At 34.3% G+C, this 20,701-nt stretch overlaps 1 protein-coding gene across 2 annotated transcripts; it reads right to left on the reverse strand.

Moving 5' to 3' along the window:
• Positions 1-1,588: 1,588 nt before the first annotated feature.
• On the reverse strand, positions 1,589-17,442 carry LOC145623672 (uncharacterized). Of its 2 annotated transcripts, XM_081676522.1 has the most exons (18): positions 17,206-17,442; positions 16,037-16,261; positions 15,745-15,811; positions 12,873-13,056; positions 10,210-10,262; positions 8,782-8,870; positions 8,406-8,642; positions 7,637-7,701; positions 4,892-4,952; positions 4,702-4,819; positions 4,553-4,634; positions 4,371-4,443; positions 4,196-4,257; positions 3,747-3,842; positions 3,506-3,660; positions 3,322-3,418; positions 2,102-2,179; positions 1,589-2,016 (listed from the first exon to the last, which is right to left on the reverse strand). In XM_081676522.1, the coding sequence occupies exons 1-18, from the start codon at positions 17,210-17,212 to the stop codon at positions 1,906-1,908; spliced, it is 1,860 nt and encodes a 619-aa protein (XP_081532648.1). In that variant the 5' UTR covers positions 17,213-17,442; the 3' UTR covers positions 1,589-1,905. The 2 variants fall into 2 exon arrangements, with proteins under 2 accessions (XP_081532648.1, XP_081532649.1); XM_081676523.1 differs by lacking the exon at positions 16,037-16,261 and having other exon boundaries at positions 17,206-17,440.
• Between the last annotated feature and the right edge of the window lie 3,259 nt (positions 17,443-20,701).

Here is a 20,701-nt window from a genome sequence, read left to right on the forward strand (position 1 = left end):
ATATATATATATATATATATATATATATATATATATATTCAAGATGAAATTAAAAGTAACTATGCCACTAAAATGGTTTATTAGTCTTGAAAAGTCAAGATAATCAACACTAAAATATACAAGTATGAAGTATCCGTTTAGAAGCTTGTCAAAAGCCAACATGTATTGATGTGCACGTCGCTAAACAAACAAACTATGCTTAAATAATTTTTAAAATAATTATCATCAATTATCAACTAATGATAACAACTTGATGAGATTAATTATTAATACTTGTACTTATATATCCTACAAATACTTTGACCTTTTGCTTTGAGGAGACCCTGAAATTCTTGGAGGGAAAAGTCATAAGAAAAGAGCTAAAGGGAAAGATCAAGAAGAAGGTTAAGTAATGAGGTTATCGAGGTCTATTCAGCGTATTCCATATGGAGTTGGCGGTTTCGAGCTGCTCGGAAGTCTTGGTGGTATGATGGTGTTGCTTGGTTTAATTGTCATGTCCATTTCAGTTATATCCATGCTCGTATTTTCGTGTGCTGATGATGGTAAAGATAAACAGAAAAAACATCGTAAAGGCTATGGTCATAATCATGGTAGAGGTGGATTCAATTCCGGTGGCTGCGGAGGAGGTGCAGGGTGTGGTGGAGGAGGCGGTGGTTGAATGTGGGAGTTTGCTATCCTTGTATTACAACACTTTATACATCGTATATGTTAAATTATCTTTAAATTATCGATGTGAAAGAGAGTATGATTCTATACTTTGTATGAATGTGATTATTGGTTGACTTTGAATATTGACCAAGTGAATAAATTTCTCCTACAATTAACCTTTAGGTGAAATTGTCTAACTTCATGGTTATCGATCGTCTAATGTCACTCCTTATATTTCTATTTTGTGTCCAATATATCATGCCACCAAAGTGCTAGCTATGACCCAAAGTTTATGTTATATTGTGCATCATGAACTCACAGTTTGGGCTGCTAGATGTGCTAGCTTGTGTTTTTGTCACTTTTCGACGAGGAAGTAAAATTACTGAGGGCGTTGCTGTGCTCGAGATTTGGTTGTTTGAGTTCTTCAAAATTAGGATGAAAGCTATAGGGAGAGTAAGAAATACTGAAACAAAAATGGTTAGAGGAACATGGATAAATGTGTGTTTCTTTTATTTTGTTTTCCCTTAATATTGTTGATTTTTTATTGCACATTTCTATTGTAGTAGAAATAATCGTCATCTTCACCATTTCTTCAGATCGAGTTCAACACTAGTGACCGCAGAAATGGTGACCTAACCATAACCATTCCCCTGTGGAGGCCAGTAAAGCATATAGATGTTTCAGAATTCCCTGGCAGTCTACGATTTAGAATTTTAGCCCGACAACTTGGTTTTCTACTGGGATGTAGAATGAAACCACAACACAACCCCAGTTGTGCTGCCTATTTCCAGGCAATGTTTGAGCCATGGTGTATTCGGGTTTTGGTATATTAGTATATTGTCTTCACCATCTACCACCTTTGGTGACGATTTTGACAAGACTCAAAAATTAGCAGACTGTCGTTAAGATAAAACATGTGTACTCCTTACCATTTCAAAAATTCTCAAAGAAACTGGGATATCATTAACTTCTCAATTTTTATATCTCAAAACTTCAAATTTTTCATAATTTACAACCTGATACAATAAGTAATAAGTTTATATGAAATTGTTAACCTTGCTTGCCTTACCATGTTCACCTTACTCTGAAATTTTCTATTATTCAAATCCTTGTACCTCTGGGGTAATTTCTTCCCTTTTTTCGCAGGCACATAGGCACCATGATCAGTATTCAGTATCCAGTATACAGCTCTCTGAAGCTGGAGTCCAAGAGACCACCAATGTAGTGCCTGGGAGGAACATCCTCAGTAGAGCAAACTCAATTGCCATGGATTAACTTATCCAATGATGATATATCCAAAGCTCGAAACTCTCGGACAGCTTCATGCACAACAAGAGCAAGTTTCACTGCTGCATCGTTGCTCGGTGCCTACAATAATCCTTTATAATATAAGCAGCATACTTAACAATATTAATGGGTGCCAGGTGCCTCAAAAAGTTAAGATTTTATCTACCTCAATGTTAAGTGGTAGAACAGGATCATGAAGTGAGAGTCGTAACAGAAACCAGCCACCAAAACCAGAAACTCTAAGCTGTTCATTAGAGAAAACACAAGCTTGGTAAAATTCCTGTACAGGGAGGGGTATAGGAAAGATTGCCTTGCATAAATTTAAATACTTCGTACTTATTGGACATTAAAGATATTAATGATTAGATTTGTGCATTGGAAAACACGGCTAAGTAATAATGTCAGCTAAAAAGAAACGGAGGAAGTAGTGTACATGTAAAAAAGAAAGAAAAACAAATTAGAATTTAAAAGGATAAACTTGTAAAATCCAGGACCATAAGAACCTCCAAAATTTCCTCAGATCATCTGTATCAGACGACATCCAGACAGTACAGAGAAGAAAATAAGTTTATATGATTCTCTCTGATCCGCATTTTAAACTTACTAATTGTTATAGGATAGTGAGTAGGGACATTTAACATTGCATTGGAAGCCTAAAACAGCAATTGATTTGGGTCAAATAAAATAAACTGAATGACAATATGGATTGGAGGGAGTAGAAGGCTAGAAGCTATACTGGGATATATCTCAATATTAGTTCATTAAGACAATCCAACCATATCCTTTGAATTAAGAATACTAGTTCAGACTATTTATTTTTTTTGTGAAGTTAAGCTTTCACAAGACCATTCCTGATTGGTTATATGAAAAAGTTATCCATGTGATTTCTTTTACTATTCCATGGACAAAAACAAGCACTATGCTCTTGAAAAGTAAAAACTACACACTAAACATTGTCAATAGAATTTATTCAAATTTATTTATATATTAGTAGCAGCAAAGGGGAATACTTAAGGATATTACATCCAGCATTATTTGTCCAACATATGCTATGTGAGCAATTTAATTCGTTGTATGAACTATCCATGAATACAAGTAGTGTTTTTGTTTTGTTTTGTTTTGGTTTTTTTTTTTTCAAGCATACATTGCTGGAAACCAACTAGAAGTCTAGAGTGGCATGCTAACATTGCTAAGAAAGAAATAGAATTTGATAATTACAACTTAAAATGCCACCAGCACATAGAGATTCAGGAAGAGATGGCATTTGATAGTAAGCAAACTCTCATATGAGGTTAAATTAAAGTGAAGGCAGAAAAAAATACTTGATATGGAGCCTGTTTATGACTAAGATATCATTCATGTAGATGAAGCTAGTAGAAAACTTACGCCTTCATAGTTAACTGGGGCCTTTATGAGCTTAGGATCCGAATCCACTACATTTTCCAAGTGCTTCAGCACAGCCTCTCCATAGTCCCGGAAGGATCTGCCCATATGTATTGATAATAGGTCATGACATGAAACCCAATTCAAAGTGAACAGATGCTAAGCAAGTCAAGGCACCATTGCTCACCCTCCTTTCAGATCTACATGATTCTGATCAATTTTTAATCTCAATTCAGTAGTAACAGCTGCTTCTTGCAGGCCTTCCACCAAATCAGTCAACACTTTGCTGCCCCCTTTAATTCCTGATGCCCTGGCAGAAGCAAGCTTATTTAGGAGCTTAACCTGCAAAAGGCATACTTTACTTACAGAATTAACGAATCCAGAACGAAAAGCAAAAAGGGAAGGCAGTAATAAGAGAAATTGCCTACCATGAGGTAAGCTCCATCATCAAGCCAGTGATTTTCTTTGAGGGCACCATGCCCACTGGTCTCAATGGCCAAATGTGACTCTTCTCCAATAGAGTTCTATCAAGAAGAAACTATAAGTTCAGTATGTATTTATGCTAGAAAAATGATGTACCATATCTGATCAAATGCCACAAATGAGGAGAAAATGGATTGTATTACATGGTTCAAGATCTATACCGACTGAAATGTGTACTAGAATAACTTCCAAAGAAAAGGAAATCAAAGTTCAAGCTCTAATATGTAACAAAAACATATGCAATATATGCAAACCTAATGACAGGAATCAAGGAAACATAAGGTTACAAAAAAAAAGTTCAACATGGGCAGATGAAATGATAAAATATAGTACCATTTTCTATGTATATTTGCTAGTCTCAAAAAACTATCGAATGATAAAACTTAAATATTACCAGCCGAATAGCTTCATCGATTACGTTTTTATACCCTCTTTTGAATCTGTGATGCTTTCCTCCTATTCATACAAAGTCAATAACAAGTCCTCAGGGTATATACAATTAAAGAAAACCAAATCAAGTCCAATGTGGAACATTAAGTTGATCTGAACAGACTTGGACTTGAACTCACCAAGTTTCTTTTCAATAAATAGAGTAAGACCATCTGAAGTCACACTGTCTGTGACAATTGTTGTCCCTGGATGCTAATGTAGATATATTGTAGGAAAATAAACAAAGTTAGAAGCTCCTTCTACTTAACAATACACTCTGTATAAAACAGAAACTGATACGCGTACAAGCAGAAATTCTTACTTCTTCAAGGACTATTGCAGATATTAGAGCAATCAAACGATTTCGATTGAGCTCGCTGCCAGTAGAATCTACAGCAGCAGACCTATAAAAGGAAAATATCATAAATAAACACAATAAACCGCAAGAACATGTCATAAGAAAACTATTACCTATCCACATCGGTATCGAAAATGATGCCCAAGTCTGCTTCGTTATCAAGAACTGCCTCAGTAATTGCTCTCATTGCAGCCTTATCTTCTGGGTTTGGGATATGATTAGGAAACATACCTAAAGCAAATAAAACTAGTTAGAAAAGCATCAGGAACCACGCTTGAATAAGTCAACAATACCATGAATTACCATCTGGCTCCAAGAATTGACTGCCGCTAGTGACAGCACCCAAAGGCTCAAGCACCTTGTCCTAGAAGTAATTCAAAAGAAGACCAAGCCTTAATATCAGATATGAAAATCCTATTCAGGGTAGATGTTGCAGAATCAACACACCACATTGACAAAAATATAGCCACTATTACGGGTTATTACCCAGCCTGACTTCATTTCACAAGAAAAGGTCATCGGTATTATTATAGAAAAACTGGAAAACATAAAAGCTTTCACAACTAATTTTCCTATATTATTCTCTCCTTACTATGATTAAGCAGAAATCATCACTGAGGATCCAACAAATTTTATCATAAGGTAATCCAATAAGAAACTCGTTTCTCATAATTTTTTGATACTTAAGTCAAATCTTCTAAATCTATGATATAAAAGCGTATCATGGTTTGTTTCGCCAATATTTTTCAATGATATCGAAAAAAGGAAATAATGTAATTCCAAAAGGTGCACTAGTGTTTTTAAATTTTCAAATTGACAGAGAAGGCATTTTCATATAAAAGAAAAAGAATAGTTTCAAAAGATTGCAAATTCGCAATCTGAAATAAACCTCTATGATATAACAAGTATGTCATACTCTGCAACTTTTTATGATTTATCCACATGCTCTACTGAAAAAAATACTTGGAATTTAAAGCCTTGTTTGGTTCCCCGAATCTACTTATGCAAGTTACAAATTATTGAAGTCAAACTTCTTATACAAAACTTGGAATTTCGAATCCATTTACAATGATTAGTTTATAACATTGGAAGTATAATAGATGAAAAAATGCATATAACTACCTCCCTCCTCAAATAATTGTCGTGTATTAATGTAATACTATTTTGATCAGTCCCCAAATAATTGTGTTGTTACCTTGAATGGAAAATCTTTCTCACCCATCATCTAACGCATATGATTTGGGCTCCACCACCAAGTATCGCACACTCACTCTCTTTCTTCATACCACATGTGATGTGAGACCTTCCACTAACCTTTTCCCCCTCAAACAAAATTTTTAATTCTTATTTTTTCACTATCTACCAAAAAAAACCTACACAAACCAAATAGCTACTCTTAATATGCATGCCCAAGCCTAAGAGGACGATGATTTAAGAGCAGAGAGAGTATTTAGTTAGATAAACATCGTGAAATTTCATGTTCCCCACATAGATAATTTCCTATGAGACATGAGATGTTGCTAAGTGGGCGGGGTTAAATAAATGTAAGTTTCCACGAACAATTTATGGCATCAACTTCCATAGAAGGCAATTCTACAAAGCATACATTATTAATGCCTTAAAAATTGATATCCTTTTGGAAGTTTCATTTCCAAAACTTCACAATTTCTACTAAAGTTGATCTTGTTGAGCCAAACAATGCAACTTACAGAAGAGAAAAAAGAAAATTTGTAAGATAGGAAGGTTAAACTTCTCAAGTTCAATGTGACTCCTTTTTATTTTCCAGGAACTTCCAATTTCCATGACAGCTAACTAAATATGTGGAAAGATAGATGCCAAGTGCCAATACACAAGGTCAATATATCGAATATCCCACACATGAAGACTTAACGAAAGTGGTTTCTCCCTCCTACCTTCCTGTTTCGAGGGGTATTGTCTGGTGGGTCCAATTTACTTTCTCCTCTAACCTCCATTACTGACTTTATGGCTACCGCCAACCAGTGATCATCAAGTACAAAGTGGATAACTTAGCTGTTTTGGTCAAATCACATTGAAGAACAGTAGCCTCTATGTAAGTATTGTTGTAAATGGTCTTTTTTAATACAAAAGTATGTTTATTGATCCAAGTCTTAGATCTCAACAATCTTATTATTGTACAGGCAAAGTGTTGTAGAGCCAAATCCACCCTGAGATCCACCCATTAGCAGGATAACATCCCACGTAGGATTGTTACAGCATATTAAAGGCCTTCTGAACCGTATCAGAGTACCAGAGACTATCTAATAAGGGAAGGCAATAACAAAGCTACCTTCCAAAACTGTGTACCAAAGAGCTCCTTGTGCTGGCAGGGAAAAGATTGAAGGCAAAGCATTGGTTAAGCCAATGGACCTCAGTCATCTCCAGTGAAAACGCTAATGGGAAAGGTTACTGAGCAGATGAGTATCAAGAAATCAGGGACACCATGCATTTTTCAAATTCATTGTTAATTATCAAGATGAATCAAAACAACAACACCGCATCATTTAGATTTTTCAAATTGATAGAGAGATGTAAGAGAACTCTGCAGGTTACTGTATTGTGACATGAAGGGAAATATCAAGCCTCATTTATAACCCATCTTAATAAGGTAGATCATATAAGCCTCACAAAGATCTTGAGTATTATCGTGAAGAAGAGAGCATATGATACAATAATATGAAGTGGGGAAATGTTTTTCCAAGCACTGAGCTTGGGAGTGATGATAGGTAATTATATCCTCAGATCAAATTCAAAATAAATGAAGGTAAACAGTACAAGTATAGACAATAGAATATAGTTGATGTCACTTGTTAGTCTAACAAAAGAAGAGTACTTTAAAGTTTAAACAAAGAATAGAAGACGAAGTAAAATTTCTAGAGCACAGACATGTTTCATGTTGTTCCCAGATTTTAAGATACAAGTAGAGAAGAAGACACGGTTTCGGTTTCAAGTTTCAATATAGACAGATAGATAAATGGTCAAAATGGATGTTTAGTCAAGAACGGATACTGCAAACAAAAGAATACTTACAACAAAAAAGCCTCCAGCTCCATTTCCAGCATCAACAACTATATGAAAGCCCTCTAGAGGCTTCTCTGATACAAGGAATAAAAAGGAATGAGAATAAGCAAATTAAAGAAGAAACAGATGACAGCAGAAAATGACAACATTCATATCTTTGCTGGTCTTATATTAGAATATAAAATATTTCCAAAGCAGAAAAAGAAGTCCAAGGTTCTAACTTATAAGGAGATACCAAGAGGGCAGATATGAGCTCTTTTCACAACAAATCACCTAAAAGTAGATATGTCTACTCTCTACACTTAAAATAGTTTCATTACAACACCCATAATTCGGAGTAAACTTTCCATGACCTACTTGATATTTAAAAGGAAATGAAGAAATAATTTTAAGGAAAGCATCACATGTGCTTAGTTTAATCAGTCGAAGATGCTGATGCTATTGTTGCTCATCTAATTCTAAAAGTTAAGGCTTTAAAAATATTGGTGGAAAGTGGAATAATTAGTTTTTCTAAACAAAAAAAAAAGTCATAAAATGCGTCACTGTGGCTTGTCTGTAATATAAATTAATTATTAATAAATAAAAATTTAAAAGGACACTTTCAGGTATATGATACTATCAGTTCTGTCCGCAGGCATCATTCATGGTTTTATTGGTTATTGAGTACCTGACCTGATAACATTATTGTTTTGGTTACCTACCCATGTTCGGCCCGAGTTATTAGATCTGCATAAATAACTGATACACACAAACGCAAACACAGAAGTTGCAAGATCACCTATATTTCCAGCTGCTTTGCGAACGGCATGCACAAGATCAGATGCATAGATAGACATGTAATCTACACTTCTAACAGACGCAGAAGATGTTCCCTGTGATTCTTGGAGACCATCATCAGTTACTTTATTGTATATATCAGAAGCACGCTCCAGAATATCTTTGATGTCTGCTTTACCAAGACCTCCAGCATTGGTAAAAAATTTGAATCCATTTCTGTTGTAAGGAAGATGACTAGCTGATATGATAAGGCATTAGTTCAGTATGCGGCTATAGTAACTAACTGGATCAGTACTACTTCCAACTTTCCAAGTTCCCACACTATACTAGAGAGATTATAAATCATTTATGCCATTATCATACAAATGAATGACTACCTGTTATCATGATAGCTCCATCAACTGGACACCTAATCTCCTCATTTTCAGTGAGAGTGCTATTAAACATTGCAGGTGTGGAAGCTAGCCTGCATGTAATATCTGAAGTTTGTCAAAAAGGCTCATTTCAAATCATTAAACAGAACCAAGTGTGCACATGAGAATTCTAAAAAGAGTATGTGAAAAACCTAAATCGGTAGGATCCATACATGGTTTCCAATTCAAGAAACAGGAAGGGAAAGAAGATAGCTACCTATCTGCTTACTTGTTCAATAAGGATAACATAATGTCTTTTTACAATGAGATAAGGATGTTTTAAGACTTGCATTATATATGAACTATCATATTCATGGCTTTAACTTATGTCCAAGACCTTTTAAATCTAAGTATACACCCTGAGAAACAAGCAATTGTTTAAAACAAACAAAAGTTGTGAGTCATCAATATTATACTTAGTAATTGACTGCTTCATTCCCACATCACCTAATTACGATACAGAGGAGTATATTAACTTCTTTTATAAAGACAGGATATCAAAATGATTAATCTATTTCATACAGGGAAAAAGATTAAGGCTACGTTTGGTTGAACGAAAGACATTTTTAACTGAAAAACAACTTTTTATGGAATTGGTTTTCCAAGGGAAGATGCAACTGAATATCAGTATTCCTTTGTTTGGTTCCTTTAAAGAAAAGATAGAGAATGGAAAAGGAGGAACAGAGGGGAAGGAATGAAAACAAGAAGTAGAGGAAGGTGAGGTTTTTTTTTGAGGAGATTGTGGCATTCCTTCTTTATGAAAGGAAAATCTTTTCCACCCTTGATAAACCAGTTTTTAAACCCAACAAAAGCTAAATTTAAAGCTTCACAAACCAACAAGATTACTTAGGTGGAAAATTGTTTGTTGAGCATGAAAACTGATCATATCAGGTAAAAAATAAGTTTAACAAATTTGTAAGAACTATAACTGCCAATACATAAACCAGGCTCCTGAATATTTATGTGTTCATCAATTCCTCAATACTCATTGACAGCATGATAACTAAAATAAAAAACAAAGAGAACTGTCATTTAACCACTATAAACTAACATTCCTCCTGCCCACAAATAATCTTCCTATTAGGATTAGGCATGCATATTAACAAAATTAGTAGGGTGGAGTGAGAATATGAGAGAGAAAATTAGTGGTGCAGTCCACATCACATGGATTAAGTGTGAACTCTATCCATTTAAAGCAACATGAAGATTTTTTGTGGAAAGGAATACAGGAAGATTATTTGTGGATAGGAGTGACAGTGCTAGACATGTCCTGCTGCATAAAAACAGGAATATTACCAATTTTAAAATTAAAAATTAGGTGAGAAGGCAATCTAGTCTAGCATAAACAAATATTGTAATGAAAGCAAAATAAGATGAATAGACATAGCTTACCCAAAGTGCAAAACATTGACACCAGAACTCATCAGGCCTCGAGACACAGCATCCTAACAATAGAATTTCGATACTTTATTATCAGCTAAACAGTGCAAATGGAAGACTGAAATTGCTCTACAATTTTGTGGAGAGGAAGCCATACTTCATAATATGGGATACAGCATTTAGTATAGGACTACAGGGTTTGTAAGGAAAATTCAACATATTACAATGCAGCAGGAAGCAACTCAGAAAAATAATGAAGTTAAAGAACAGTATATCATCATTGCTTAAAAATGACATATTAAGGGGGGTGGGGGGGATAAAATGTTAAAGATAAGTCACAGGAAACTTATCATTTGAAATCTAAACTGACAAACATAAGCAAATATGTCAGTCACAATAAATTTCTTAAGCAAAAGATGCGTCAAAATTACATTTTTCTGAACAAGAAAGCTGTACCAAATTAAAATTCAGCAAAAACTTGGAGGGCCTGTATAGGCTGCATTAAATTGGCAACTAATGATAGAACGAAAGCATGGAATGTTACAACTTCACCTGTGTATTTTATGTTCTGATGCAACTTAATCTGTCATTAATTTTGAATGTGAATACTCTGATAGAGTATGGAGTAGTGCTCATCAGCGTTTAATAGACCATTACACTTTAATCTTAAGGCTGAAGGAGAAAAATGGGAGAGATAGGGTAAAAAGGGGGGAAATACGAAAAATGTGAGAAATTATCCTAAATACGTAGTATAAGAAAACATCGTGAAACATACTGGGATGGGAACTTCACACTTTGGGATCTCCTAGGGGTCCCATGGGGTCATGGAGAACTCGTTTTTCAGGTTTGGGGCTTGTTATGAATTGGGCATGGGGCATTGTGGTGCTGGTGATGGTGCTGGTGCATGGATTATTTGGTTTGGAGATGAGAGGCATTGAATACAACATACAAGCTTGTGTTTATAAGAAAATTATTTTATTTATAAAATTTAACAATAATTTATGTAATTTATTTGATCTAATAGGTAAAAAATAGGGAAAAACAAATGTAATGATTTTCACCCATACTGATTTACCACCCATGAAGTTCTATAATATCCCTTTTTGGATTCTTTCACAAAGACTTAATTATGAACAATGGTAAACAACCAAAATCAACAAAGGTGGGTGGGTGTAATAACCTAGTGATGTATTATCGACACCTTACTAGGATCTCAAATGCCTAGTTGGTGATTATAACAATCTATTGCAGCTATTGATTACCACTATAACAAATATTCGAGATAGCCATATTATTGAACCAAATATCATTATTAGGACAATGTAAACCTAGTGGTAGGATAATTATGGATCCAAACCAACTTTTATAACCCCGTGAGACAAACCTCAAGAGGCCACCTAATTCATGTCTTGGCCCATGACTATGCAGCACTCATAATCAAGTCTTATGATGTCTTAACTACGCCTTGCCTTGCCTCTTCTCTTCTCTTGCTCATTCCTTTGCTTGGCTCTACTTCATGTCATGCCTCTCCCAAAATGCCCTTAAGGCGAGATGTTTTTCTGCTTTGTCCTAGTGCTCATGCTTTTTGCCCATACCCCATGCTCAAGGAGGCCCCCATGTAATTTAGACTTTTCCCACAAACTAAGTAATTGTTTTAGCAACCAAGGCACGTTCCTACCCTTGTTTAGCCACATATAAGTGTTTATAGGGAAGGTGGAGAATGAATCGAATACGCATATGTTTAAATCTTAGTAGTTAGGAATCAATCTCACTATGACACGAACAATACCCTGTCGCGTATTTAAGGCATCTATAAAAGAAGCCAAACTTCCACTCGGTTAAAAAATCATACTTCTAAGGTAGTTGACTTAGCCACCGACACATGCTCTTAGGGACCAAAGCCCCTATAATGGCGCATGCGCCCAGATGGTAGCTTTGCGTTACTAGCTTTACAACCTAATGCAATAACCAACTTTGTGAATCGACAATTCCTCTCATAATAGGTTGATTTATCATTGAGACACTAGTTAGCAATAAGATTTAAACCAAGCTTACATTCCCTATTGGTGGGTGAAAAATCCAACAATTAGGGGATTTGGCTTCACAATAATAGGAAGAGATGACATTGATGGATAAAAAAATCGTTATAGTGGTAAATTTCTAGACACCTCTAGCTTTAAATTCAAAAAATATAAAGGATGAGGCCACACTGTCTCGGTTCCTTTTGGCATTGTAATCCTAGGACACGATAAAAAAACCTAGAACCGGAAATGCACCCTCCATGAGCCTTTTCCTGGGAGTATGACAACATTTCTCTACTAGTCATTATTAAGGTGGCTTTTGGGGCATAGCTTCACATTCAAGATGATATTTCTATAAACAATTCAAAGACCAATCATAAAATTCAACAATGTTGTCAGGAAAGAGAGTTTCTCTTAAACTTTGACATTTCTCTTAAACTTTGACACACGTTATTATCAAACATACTCAGCAAACTCTTGATACTCATGTGTTGTACCATAATTAAAAGACTCCAGACCAATAGAGAGACAAGTAGTCAAAACACATTTTGCAAGATTTTCAGCATCTTATCAAAACAGACAACTGCTTAATTGTTCTTATGAGATTTAAAGAAGGTAATTACAATATATTCATTTAAAAAAACAGTAATTTACCTGAAGCATTGATGCTGAAATTCGAGAATCATGACCAATGGAAACGCTCATGGGTGTAGAAGCATCAACTTTCTTTTTATTAGAAAGCCATGCAGCAAATGCAGCAGCTATTGCCTCTGATACTGGTTCTGTAAGTGTAACAGGTTCGCCATCAACACCAGCAACAGCAACCCCTCGGATATCACTGTATCAAAAACGAAAACACATGTACAGAACCAAAATTTTAGTTTTAACAAAAAATTACGAAGTCCCCACTCCAGCAGTAAAATCAAACACATTAGTAAAACAAATGCTGCCATTTTTATAAACAAAAGATGAGTAATGGTTGTTGATTAGTTGGTCAAATGCACATTTCAAATTAGTTTATATTTTAACCAAAACTAATTCAAGTGACAACATCTACAAAATATATCTCCAGACTTCAAAGCATGATAACCCCAATTCCCTGAAGCAATTTGACTGCAATCTATACTTTGATCTTCTACAAACAACCATTTATCTTTCTGGTCCTTGTCTTTTGTTTTTCCGTTATGCTGATAAAAGAAAGAAGTGCAAGGCAGTACAAGATACAGAAATTTTGCGCTCAGCCAATTCTGCTTACTAGGATAGAGAAGTTATTTGCCAACAAAATGATTACAAAATGCTTTCCTTTAATCACATTTACTATAGTGGAAGATCATGTCTAAATGAGTTTCTTTAACATAATATTTCCAGAACAATCAACAATGATCATTGTCTTCAAAGCTTATATTGGAAAAGTACTTGTTCCGAATTACATTACATTGACAAAGAAAAAATTAAAACAGCAGATACAGATTACTAAAAGTTAAGACAAGCTGTCCTGCTAGCAGCAGGAACAGTTTAGAATGTAGCCCAGAATCTTTGAATTTCCCAAACTAACTGCTAAAATCCCCCGCTACCAAAGCCCACAAAAATGCTAGATAAATTATTCTATCCCAAAGCATTTTACTAGTTAGCAGAGGTTAGCACAATTCCCAAGAAAATACAAGCATCCAGCACTTATAAGGGCTAGAGAATCACCAGTCCATCACATCTTCTTTTTCATTCTTCTAAAGCCCACAAATCAAAGTGGCATCAATTCAAAATCACATGACAGAAACTCCAACACTCCTTATGGACAGAAAAAAGGCCACCTCCAAATACTAGGCATGCATGGGCCTTTATCGGTTCCCGAGGCCTGAATTTAGAAATATGGAGGGAAAACTTCGGGAGGTTGTGACTTTGCTCCTATGTTCCAATCAGGCCGATTTTATTTTATTTGTTCAAATTGGGTGTCCCAACGAGATCTATGCAATGCAAACCCCCTTTGCCTAAGTAAAAATTTGAAAAAAGGCCTCTAATTGGGGAATAGGAATTTTGCCATCAACATCCCAAAGGAAAGGGGTATAATTGTAAATTTATTTAATTTAATTAAGGATACTTACGTCTTCACCAATAAAAAAAATTAAGGACACTTATGTAACTGGCTGTCTCCCAAAAATATAAACATAAAAATCGTTAAAAGTCTTAAAATCTATTATGGTTTCAAATATAGGTTATTGTGAGAATATTTTAATATAAGAATTTACCTTGATGGAATGAACCTACTACATACACTGATGTTACATTCTTTTGCATAAGATTGCAGGTGTAATTAGTATGTTGAATAAGACTGCTACAACCTATTAGCTACTATTGTTTCTCTTCAATACTTAGCCTAAACTTTTTTCAAGAATTAGTGTTTGCACTGCTTATATTAATCCTCAAATAATTAAAGATAGACTACTACATCATTGGATAAGCAAATAACAAATTAAGCTAGCATTCAACAATATGCCATATTGTTACAGTGTATCTATACTCATTATAACATCAATATTTAACTTCTGATACTATCCACTAACCTCTAGTAAAGTTCCACAACTTAACATTGTCTCATTTAGTCTCAATTTCCCAATACTTCTATATGTATATAAATAAATGATCAAGATATGAAAGAAAAACCAATTTGAAACATAAAAAATATTAAAAAATATAATATATATACATATACATATATATATACATATGTATATGCATATGTATATATATATATATATATATATATATATATATATATATATATATATATATATATATATATATATATATATATATATATATATATATATATATATATATATATATATATATATATATATATATGTACATATACATATATATATATATAAAATAAAACCTTCACGCACTACCTCCCAAAAATGTGAATTTGCAACCAGTTTGTAGGTATGAAAATATGAAATCTAATAGAGTAATATTAAGGGTAACATTGTACCTTGGTGTAAACTCTAATTGTTTAATATTACATATAGTGCCAGGGCTAAAGTCTTTCAGTTGCTTGCTAAGAACTAATTGTTAAATCTGGTTTCATCAGGATGTGAAGTATGACATCAAGGTGTGATACCATGATGAATGAAAGGATACTGGACATGAAAAGGTTTAGTTCTGGTGTAGCTTTTCAAGCTACATGCAAAATGCACCATATGTTACAAAAACTCATGCTAGCAACATAATTATCAATAATTTCTGAATTTTGATACAAAATTGACTATTAAAAAATGTACTTAAAGAAGAAAAAATAAGCTCAAGGGTCCGAACAAGCTACCAGAAAAGCATATGAAAGTTTTTGATTTCAACGTTGTTCACCTTCAAATATAAATACAAGGAACCATACACCTCAAATTTGCAAAGCCACGAATATAAACAATCACATCATATAAGAAGTTGATAAGTATAATATTTCTTAACTGAATTCCAAGTAGACTGATAAGTCGGAAGAATACAGCCCAAATGATGCATAATGTTCTCTTACCTGCCATTTTGAAGTTTGAGAAAGTCACTCTTTTCAAGGGATCGAACTGCTGTGGAAGATGAAGCAGCTGCAAGAGCATAACAAAATGTGAATCTAGATGAAGTACAAGTAATTTTAGTCTTCAAAAGCAAAAAAACAGCCAAAAAAAATTAGAAAAAAATACGGAGTAATATGGTAATAAAATAGAAGAAGTCAAACAATAACAAGAAAAAACACAAATAAACTAAAAAGATTGCCAGAGCGCTACGGTAGCACTAGATAGCAATCTTGGTAATGAGAGTCTAGAACAGACCATTGCAGCAAATACTTCCTCGACTAACAAAATTGTTCTGATACATTGACAAAGTGCGCAACTGCATGGCCAATATACCATTCCATGCTGACTTCCTTCCCTTTAATGGAAGGAAGTTGCGCAAGTTTGAAGTAAAAGAGTCTCTGCTGCATTGGCTGTGGAATTGTCTATTTTGTTGGCAGTGGTGTGCTACAGAAACATTTTGAAAAATCTTCCCTGACACCGCTGCATGAAAATTTACAATTCGTATCAGAATTAGAACTCTAAACCTTTGATAATGACTGTGGCAGGTTCTTTGTTTTCTAAGTTCTTCTTAAATAGGTATATTTTATGAACTTGACATGCCTTGTGGGACTTTGCCTATTATCATATTGAACCAGAGATGGTTATAATACAACAGTATGAATCCAGTAGAAATGTAGATTTAACAGTTTATTGCTACAAACAAGAAAATTCCCACAAGAATCAAGTGTACCAGATTATACGTTAAAGGTGCCAATTCCGTTAACACCGAAACCAGTAACCACAGTGAATTAATTCCATTTCTATGCAGTCAAAGTGCAGATTAATTATTGATAAGTGATTTAGATTTCTGTCTATTATCCTCCTTGTTTTGTTCTCCTCATTTTAGCTTAACCATCACAAGCATACTTTTTTTTTTTTTTATTATAAAATACGGCAACAGATAATATAATTAAACTCTTATGAATCCCATCTGACTATAGTATAAAAACACCCGCAAGCACAATACGATTTCTATCCTACACTCGGGTGTAAGTCGTATAACCGTTTAATTTTACACCCTCTCATATCTACAATCACATCCAAAACTAGCTCATTTGAAGCAAACTACAAAATTAATACTAACCCATTAACGACCCAACTCCCCTTATAAGCAATTAGCCTGGATTTAAATCTACTCGGCATTGTCGCCTTCTCGGACCATTTTTTCCAATTATTTTTTACATCATATTTCCTCAATAAGAACATAATTCAACCATCACAAAAATGTAAGCTATGATTCCACAATGTTAAAATGACAAACACACAATTTGCAATAGCAATAATACTAACATATACACTATAACAGCACCATTGCAAGAGTATTTGACAGTAATTTAAAACTTGTATCATTAGAAGCAATAAATTCAAAAAAAAAAAAAAATCACCTGCCATGGTGGTGGGAATCTATCGAGTGTTGAATAAATAGGAAATGATAATCACGAAACTAATTCTGAAGATTAATTCTTCGTTTAATTGAATTTATTAAGGTTTTCAATCGCGATTGAAAATTTTGATGAGATGAGGAAGAAGAGAAGCTGGTGGAAGAAAGTGGAGAAAAGAGGAGAGAGAATATTTGAGGAGTTGGTGGAGCTTTCTGTGTAAAGTGCACAAATGCGATATCTAAATGGTTAAGACCGGAAGAATTCTAGGACTCTAACAAGGGGCATAACCGCATAATCGTCCATTTATTTTTACGGTACTTGAAAAAATTAATGTCATAACACATGTTGATATTTCATTGTATTTTAGATAGTATCACCATGATATCAACAACCTTATTCAATGATACCAACGAACATAAAATTGTTTTGTTGGTATTGATATAATTTGTTGTTGGTATCATATGAAATACCAACGTGTGCTGTTAGAGTCATTTCTAACAGTTAGAGTCCAAGAATTCCTCGACCGGCCGAGGCGTCGTAAGTTCACTTTATTTTTACAAGTTTTATCTAATTTGATCTGATATAATATAGTCTAATTGCCTAATTTGATCAAAATTTACGTTAATTTATTTAAAAATACTACGTATATCAAATGAGATCTTATTAGATTTGTAATAATTGTAATTTTCATAAATATTTTCGCAAATAGAATGATAAAGAGTAGCAAAACCTATTTTTTCTTTTTTTTTTTTTTTTTTTTTAAAAAAAAAAAAATAGTGTTTCAGGCTCACTTCTATAACTCTTATATACTAATCTTCTTTATAGCTTTTCAAACATGTTGAAGACTACACCTTCTCTTGAATTCTATAAGTACATTTTTTTTTTAATTTAGTTAGGTCTTGTATGGTATTATATGAAAATTCTTGATTGTTCTTTTTTTTGAAGAAATTCTTAATTGTTCCTTTACTTGAGTAATTTTATTAGTAGTATTTAATTGATTTGACACCGAAATAATTTAAACATGCAGATTAACAAGTAATAATAATGAATTTATATTTAGTCAAAAAAAAGTGGTAAAGTCAAATTGAGGCATTTATATTTAAACATAAGGATTAACAAGTAGAAACCATATTCTAATGGATTTAACTTATACTTGTAGTTGGTATATCATATTATCAAGGGTATATTGAAGTGTAGTTCTATGATTTGCACCATAGACGGCAAAAATATTAGTTGATTAAAACCAACCTTGCACAGTATTAAAGCTACTACAAATCAATTGCATTAAAAAAGTAGTACCGAGTAACATCCATAGAGATAACTAAAGGACTCGCACATGAGAAAATTCTACCATCACGAAGTAATATGTCATCAATTAATCAATCAAAGCCTCAATCTCATAAGTAGGATCGGCTACATGAACAAAATTTGATTATTCCGTGTGGAGAAGTAATATATCTCATCCATTACACAAAATAAGATAAAGTCTAGAAGCGTTCTAAGCCTTCATATTTGTCACAACTAATGAGGATCAATAGCTTAAGACGATTTCTCACCCGAGTTGCTTATGAAATCCATTGAGTCTCCCACACTTCATAAGCAAAATTATCCATGCTTGAGTGGAAGGAGTCGGCCTCTCCTCAACATACTTACCATTCAACTTACTATAAGAATCAAAGGAACCACAACCACATCATCACAACTGACCTTGGTAGCATCACATACCTCTTCCCATTAATCTTCTCTATATCCAAAGCAATAAAGGAATCTTTACCTGAGTAAGTTGTTTTGAGACCATTATATGTTCTAATTTTTTGTAGGTTAAACAACTTCGGTGTCCACAACAGCAAAAGTGTATTAGCTGAGTATCCTATCATGGAGCATTTCATGCCTTGAACTTGCTTCTACTGATAGACCACTACTTGACTGCAAGTTACACAAGTCTGCTTAGGCAATTCCTACTTAATACACACCTGTAAGGAAGTAGCAATATCTAATTAAATCGAGAGTAAGTAGGCAGCCTGCAAGCCACGAAGTGAGAGCAGCTACAAATTATACCCAAACAGACATCAATGTTATTGACAACAAGGTCAAGAGTCTAGCATTTTACAACTTGGCTCCATACCAAAAAAAAAAAAAAAAAGGTCCCATGGAGACAGTAATATGATTTAACGATAAAATTGAAGATTTAATTCATGAAAAAATTAGTTCTCCCTTGAAAGAAGAAAGTTGCCAGGATTGCGACTCGCAATCTACCCCATATGCATTTAACATAATTTTCAAACACATTTAGAAGATTAGCTTCAAGGAAGTAGCAAATAACAGCATAATTTACTTCGTTTTCAATATCTTCAACCTCAACTTAAGCTAAATTATAGTATCCTGTCAATCAATCAATCAATCGATCAAAGCCTTAATCCCAAAAGTGGGGTCGGCTAACATGAACCAAATTTGATTATTCCGTGTAGTCATCAACATAAATCTTTCTCCTCCATCCCTTACGATCCAAAACTTCATCCTCACGTAAATCCATGCACTTCATATCCTTCCTCACTCCTTCCAACCAAGTCATCTTTGGTCTCCCTCTTCCTCGTTTAATCCCTCCATGGTCCCACTCTTCCACTCTTCGCACCGGTGCACCCTCGGGTCTCCGTCTTACATGTCCAAACCAACGCAGACGATTTTCCCTTAATTTATCTACAATGCCTGCCACACCTACTTTCTTGCGAATAACCTCATTTCTGATTCTATCTCTTAAAGTGTTTCCACACATCCACCTTAACATGCGCATTTCCGTAACCTCCATCTTTTTAATATGCTCTTTCTTAGAAGCCCAACATTCTGTACCATAGAGCAACACTGGTCTTATGGCAGTCCTGTAGAATTTTCCCTTCAACTTTAAGGGAATGCTGCAGTCGCATAACACTCCCGTGGCCGCTCTCCATTTAAGCCACCCTGACTTAATCCCGTGGGTCACGTCTTGATCAATGTCACCATTCTTCTGGATGATCGACCCTAGGTACTTAAAACATTCACTCATGGTCAAATTATAGTATCCTGTGTTCTCAGAAATTTTATGCAAATTGCAAATTAACATCTAAATTCATATTACCACAAAAAATTTCAAATCAGCAAAAACAGGAGAAACAGAGTCGTTACCCATATTATGATCCATCTTCTCAACCTGTCAATGAACTGATTCCATCATCTCTATCTGGCTGGGATATCAGGCAGAATATTCCACCAATTCAACAGCAAGCCATAGTCAAAATCATATGTCATAACTCCCTCACAATCATAAGAGAATCAATTTGCACAATAGTCACTTGGGACAAATAACAATCCCAAGATAAACTCTGCAATCAATAGAACTATATAGTATCTATACGTTACCAAGGACCAACATTGATTTTAAGCCTTCAAAAGCCTACTTATAATGACTGAGGTGCTGCTACGGTGCTACCAGAAACTCTAAGACATAGATAAGGAAATAAAACAG

This window comes from Chenopodium album, chromosome 3, assembly GCF_948465745.1.
Source record: "Chenopodium album chromosome 3, dcCheAlbu1.1, whole genome shotgun sequence".
Taxonomy (NCBI): Eukaryota; Viridiplantae; Streptophyta; class Magnoliopsida; order Caryophyllales; family Amaranthaceae; genus Chenopodium; species Chenopodium album.